At 42.8% G+C, this 6,528-nt stretch overlaps 1 protein-coding gene across 1 annotated transcript in view; it reads right to left on the reverse strand.

The window, feature by feature from the left end:
• Positions 1 to 1,033: 1,033 nt before the first annotated feature.
• LOC112072061 (protein salvador homolog 1-like) overlaps positions 1,034 to 6,528 on the reverse strand; it is a 25,262-nt gene continuing 19,767 nt past the window's right edge. The window contains 3 exon segments of the mRNA XM_070439631.1: positions 1,034 to 2,388; positions 3,319 to 3,437; positions 3,513 to 3,543. Of these exon segments, the coding sequence (XP_070295732.1) occupies positions 2,166 to 2,388; positions 3,319 to 3,437; positions 3,513 to 3,543 (373 nt within the window). The 3' untranslated portion in view covers positions 1,034 to 2,165.

Genomic DNA, 6,528 nt, shown 5'->3' on the forward strand with positions numbered 1-6,528 from the left:
GCTTTATCCCAAATGGCACCCTATTCCCTACATAGTGCACTACTTTATACTAACCCTATGGGACTAGTGCACTAGGGGATAGGGTGTCATGTGGGACGTAGCCAGAGTCCATCTGCATACAGAGGAAAATACACTTCAGTTGTTTGGAAAAGATAAGTCATCTGAACCATTAGTGATTTACAGAGCATGCAGAGTCCTGGACTTTCTCCACATTTTGTTAAGTTACAGCCTTATTCTAAAATGGATTAAATACATTTGTTTCCTCATCAACCTACAAACAATACCATATAATGACAAAGCAAAACAGGTTTTAAAATGTTTGCAAGTTATTTAAAATAAACAGAAATAACTTATTTACATAAGTATTCAGGCCCTTTGCTATGAGACTCTAAATTGAGTTCAGGTGCTTCCTGTTTCCATTGATCATCCTTGAGATGTTTCTACAACTTGATTGGAGTCCACCTGTGGTAAATTCATTTGATTGGACATGATTTGGAAAGGTCTATAAGGTCCCACAGCACAGGAGTGGCTTCGGGAACAAGTCTCTGAAAGTACTGAGTAAAAGGTCTGAATACTTACGTAAATATGATATTTCCGTTTTTATTTTTTATTTTTTTAAAGTAAAACCTGTTTTTGCCTTGTCTCATTATTTGATAGCATAGAATGAGAGATTTTTTTTTTTTTTAGAATAAGGCTGTAACGTAACAAAATGTGGAGTAAGTCAAGGGGTCTGAATACTTTCCATTGTATATAAACTATACAAATGGCACCCTATTCCCTTTATATGCACTACTTTGGACCAGGGCCCAGTGTGTCTTCTTAATACACAGATGGCATGATAATAAGGATATTCCTGATGTATAGTGATGCAGAGTCTTCAGTCCGACTGGCATCAAATATGATGATTTATCCAACAGTTTCAGGTCTTCAATATAACATATATGTAATAACAAAAATTTAAATTTCTTGTGCAAGGCAATTACACGTTTGAGGATTGTCTTATTAAAAAAAAGAATGAAGTAAAAAAAAAAAAAAACAATGCATCACATTTTTATTGTTAAAGAAATCTTCAGTTTTAGGTGCTACAAATGCTGACAAATAAATACAATTACGTACAATGATAAATTCTGCTCCATAATTTGTTTTATCTGGAAACATAAATTTATAAAAAAGGTGAAGCTGCCAGTCCTTCTCTCCCAACTTAGGGAGAAAAAAAAAGTGACAGAGTAGCAATCATTTTACAAAGCGCAATATAAAAACAGGCATTGTGTTGTTCCTGTGAGGGGAAAAAAAACTGTCTGTAAATCTTATTGTCACTTATGGACATTCAAACAATAACAGGTCTTTAAGACCCTGTGATCATCTTCAGTCTTTATAAAAAATAACAGATTCCATACAACCCAGGGCCGTGTTCAGTGGGGAACACTGTGGCAAAACCTTTTGAAAAACGGAAAAACAAAATGGTTCCGGTAGTCCCGCCATGTTTCAGTCTGTTACATTTACATTACATTTAAGTCATTTAGCAGACGCTCTTATCCAGAACACGACTCAGTTCTCAGATGACATTTGCTGTAAGCGACTTCAGTAAACACATTTCTCTCTCCAGCTGGAGAATCATTTTTCTAGTCTTTCTTCATTGGAGCATTCACGTGTTCTCTCATCACTGGTCCTGAATCATCACGAAGGGAGAGAGGCCTGAGAAGCCACATGATGTGAGCAGCATCTGGACATTTGGCTGATATAACGGGAGACAACATACGTTTGGTGAAGAGGCGGCGGCGGCAATAAGGAGGTCAATCATAAAGAGATTAACCCTGACCGACCGGGGCGGAAACTTCAAAGGGGCGGACTTCCTTGTTGTAGAAACCTCAAGAGGGCGGAGCTCCCTTACCATAGAAACCTCCGATGGGCGGAGCTCCCTTACCATAGAAACCTCAGAGGGGGCGGGACAACGGAACTTCATATGAACAATGTAGAAAGAGAACGATTGAAGTCCCAGGTCCAGCTATCCACAGGCTCCATTCCTCTGTCCAGTCAGTTCAGGGTCATATTCATTAGTGCACACCGTAGCAACCCATTTAGGAACAAAAACATTGGACAAATTTAGGTAGGTGCCCCCCTACCACCATTTTGTTCTGTTTGCTTCTTAGTGAATATGACCTAATTCACATGTTCCCTGTGAAGTTCTTGCCTGGCTGCTCCTGGGCCTGAGCGTACCACTGCTGCCTGGGTTTCCTTTGGTCCACCTCAGACAGCAGGGCCTGACGGTAGGCCTCGTAGGACTTGACGATGCGCTCCAGTTCCTTCATGAAGAGCAGCTTCAACATGCCCTGGTACGTGTCCAGATCCACCAGCTGGAACAGCTCCCACTTCAGGATGTGGTCATACCTGGAGCAGAAGGGACGACAGATTGTATTTGACAACGAACATGGCTGCATGTCACAATGGTAAAAATATAAAACAAAACTGGAGAAACTTCGGTCATTTCTGGAGACACGACAGAGCTGGTGTAGATCTGGAAACTATTTTAGCAGGCTACCTAAGCATCTTGGTTGAGGTGAAACAATTCACTTATTTTTAGCGTTAATTAGCTGTTGCAAATCTCTTTGCTAGAAATGCAACGCAATCTCCAAAACAGCAAGATGTCTCCAATACCGTTTAAAAAAAAAAAAAATATTACATTATTTTTCATCAATGAAACCTCTGAAGTAATGAGCCAATTATATGGGAGAAATGCCAGGTACGATTTTACTAACTTGAGCAGGGCGCGGGCATACACCTGTAGCCAGTCAGGGATCTCTGCCGTGTGGTATGGGTTGGCTGGTACCAGCANGCCTCGTAGGACTTGACGATGCGCTCCAGTTCCTTCATGAAGAGCAGCTTCAACATGCCCTGGTACGTGTCCAGATCCACCAGCTGGAACAGCTCCCACTTCAGGATGTGGTCATACCTGGAGCAGAAGGGACGACAGATTGTATTTGACAACGAACATGGCTGCATGTCACAATGGTAAAAATATAAAACAAAACTGGAGAAACTTCGGTCATTTCTGGAGACACGACAGAGCTGGTGTAGATCTGGAAACTATTTTAGCAGGCTACCTAAGCATCTTGGTTGAGGTGAAACAATTCACTTATTTTTAGCGTTAATTAGCTGTTGCAAATCTCTTTGCTAGAAATGCAACGCAATCTCCAAAACAGCAAGATGTCTCCAATACCGTTTAAAAAAAAAAAAAATATTACATTATTTTTCATCAATGAAACCTCTGAAGTAATGAGCCAATTATATGGGAGAAATGCCAGGTACGATTTTACTAACTTGAGCAGGGCGCGGGCATACACCTGTAGCCAGTCAGGGATCTCTGCCGTGTGGTATGGGTTGGCTGGTACCAGCAGTGGATGGTCCCGCTCTGCTGGGCGAGGCTGGTATACAACAGGCTGGTATACAACAGGCTGGTATACAACGGGAGGGGGCTGGTATACAACAGGCTGGTATACAACAGGCTGGTATACAACGGGAGGGGGCTGGTCATATTGGAGCACGCTGGAAATGGGAAAAGTCCAAATAATAGAATTATAAATATATTTTAAAATGTATTCCCTTCTTGTTTTTAAAAAGGACTACAAATGAATTGTGTGTCAGTGTACAACCGTAGTGGGCTGGTCATAGTGAGGAACACTGGAATAGAAGGAGGGGATTGTACAGTTACAATGAAGAAAAAAAACACAACAATTACAAACATTTTACTGAGTTACAGTTCATATAAAAAGGAAATCAGTCAATTAAATAAATTCATTAGGCCCTAATCTATGGATTTTACATGACTGGGAATACAGATATGCATCTGCTGGTCACTGATAAAAAAATAAACATTAAGATACATTAGGGGAGTGGATCAGAAAACTAGTCAGTATCTGGTGTGACCACCATTTGCCTCATGCAGCGCGACACATCTCCTTCACATAGAGTTAATCAGGCTGCTGGTTGTGTCCTGTGGAATCCTTGCGACATGGGGCTGTGCATTATCATGCTGAAACATGAGGTGATGGAGGCGGATGAACGACACGACAATGAGCCTCTGGATCTCGTCACAGAATCTCTGTGAATTCAAATTGCCATCAATAAAATGCAATTGAGTTTGTTGTCTGTAGTTTATTCCTGCCCATACCATAACCTCACTGCCACCATGGGTCACTCTGGTTTGCTGATAACATTGTGAACACTCGCCCACACAACGCCGTCTACCATCTGCCCGGTACAGTTGAAATGTGGATTCATCCATAAAGAGGACAGCGTGCCAATGGCCATGAAATGTGAGCATTTTCTCACTGAAGTCAGTTACAATGCAGAACTACAGTCGGGTCAAGACCCCGGTGAGGACGACGAGAACTCAGATGAGCTTCCTTGAGACTGTTTCTGACAGTTTGTGCAGAAATTGTTTGATTGTGCAAACCCACAGTTTAATTAACTGTCCGGGTGTCTGGTCTCAGACCATACTGCAGATGAAAAATCCGGATGTAATGGTCCTGGACTGGCGTGGTCAGGGATCTCTGCCGTGAGGTACGGGTTGGCTGGTACCAGCAGTGGATGGTCCCGCTCTGCTGGGCGAGGCTGGTATACAACAGGCTGGTATACAACAGGCTGGTATACAACAGGCTGGTATACAACAGGCTGGTATACAACAGGCTGGTATACAACAGGCTGAAGGGAAATACATTTTAAAATATATTTATAATTCTATTATTTGGACTTTTCCCATTTCCAGCGTGCTCCAATATGACCAGCAGCCCTCCTCGTTGTATACCAGCCCCTAGCTCACCAGTTGTATACCAGCCTGTTTGTTTACCAGCCTCGCCCAGCAGAGCGGGACATCTCAGTGCTGGTACCAGCCAACCCATACCACACGGCAGAGATCCCTGACTGGCTACAGGTGATATGCCCGCGCCCTGCTCAAGTTAGTAAAATCGTACTGGCATTTCTCCCATATAAATTGGCTCATTACTTCAGAGGTTTCATTGATGAAAAATAAAGTAGTTTTAAAAAAATGACCGGTATTGGAGACATCTTGCTGTTTTGGAGATTAGCGTTGCATTTCTTCTAGCAAAGAGATTTGCAATGGCTAATTAACGCTAAAGAAAAGTGAATTGTTTCACCTCAACCAAGATGCTTTAGGTAGCCTGCTAAAATAGTTTTCCAGATCTACATTCCAGCTCTGTCGTGTCTCCAGAAATGACCGAAGTTTCTCCAGTTTTGTTTTATATTTTTACCATTGTGACATGCAGCCATGTTTTTGTGTCAAAATACAATCTGTCGTCCTTCTGCTCCAGGTATGACCACTCCTGAAGTGGGAGCTGTTTCCAGCTGGTGGATCTGGAACGTACCAGGCATGTTGAAGCTGCTCTTCATCTGAAGGAAGCTGGAGCGCATCGTCAAGTCCTACGAGGCCTACCGTCAGGCCCTGCTGTCTGAGGTGACCAAAGGAAACACAGGCAGCAGTGACCTCAGGCCAGGAGGCAGCCAGGCAAAGAACTTCACAGGGAACTATGTGAATTAGGTCATATTCACTAAGAAGCAAACAGAGACAAAATGGTGGTAGGGGGGCACCTACCTAATTGTCTAATGTTTTTGTTCCTAAATGGGTTGCTACGGTGTGCACTAATGAATATGACCCTGAACTGACTGGACAGAGGAATGGAGCCTGTGGATAGCTGGACCTGGGACTTCAATGTTCTCTTTCTACATTGTTTCAATATGAAGTTTGCGTCTCTGTCCGCCCTCTGAGGGTTTCTAGGTAAGGGAGGCTTCCGCCCATCGGCGAAGGTTTCTATGGTAAGGGAGCCTCCCCCTCCTTGAGTTTGTCTACACAAGGAAGTCCGCTCCCTTTTGAAGTTTCCGCCCCGGTCGGTCAGAGTTAATCTCTTTTATGATTGTACCTCCTTATTGCCGCCGTTCCGCCTCTCTTCACCAACGTATGTGTCTCACCGTTATATCAGCCGAAATGGTCCAGATGCTGCTCACATCATGTGCTACTCAGGCCTCTTGCTCCCTTCGTGATGATTTCAGGCACCAGTGATGAGAGAACACGTGAATGCTCCAATGAGAAAGACTAGAAAAATGATTCTCCAGCTTGGAGAACAGAAATAATGTGTTTAACTGAAAGTCGCTTTACGCAAATGTAATCCTGAGAACTGAAGGTCGTAGTTTGAACATAGCGCGCTAAAAACTAATGAGAAGTACAGAACTGAGAACATGGGCCGGGACTAGGAACCATTTTGTTTTTTTGCCGTTTTCAAAAGGTTTTGCACAGTGTCCCACTGAACACGGCCCTGGGTTGTTTGTATGGGAATCGTTATTTTTATAAAGACTTGTAGATGATCACAGGGTCTTAAGACCTGTTATGTTTGAATGTCCTAGTGACAATAAAGATTACAGACTGTTTTTTTCCCCTCACAGGAACGACAACACCTCCTGTTTTTATTAGTTTGCGCTTTGTAGAAATTGATTATCTGTTCTACTTTTTGTTCTGTC

Source organism: Salvelinus sp. IW2-2015, unplaced genomic scaffold (assembly GCF_002910315.2).
Source record: "Salvelinus sp. IW2-2015 unplaced genomic scaffold, ASM291031v2 Un_scaffold1811, whole genome shotgun sequence".
In the NCBI taxonomy this organism is placed as follows: Eukaryota; Metazoa; Chordata; class Actinopteri; order Salmoniformes; family Salmonidae; genus Salvelinus; species Salvelinus sp. IW2-2015.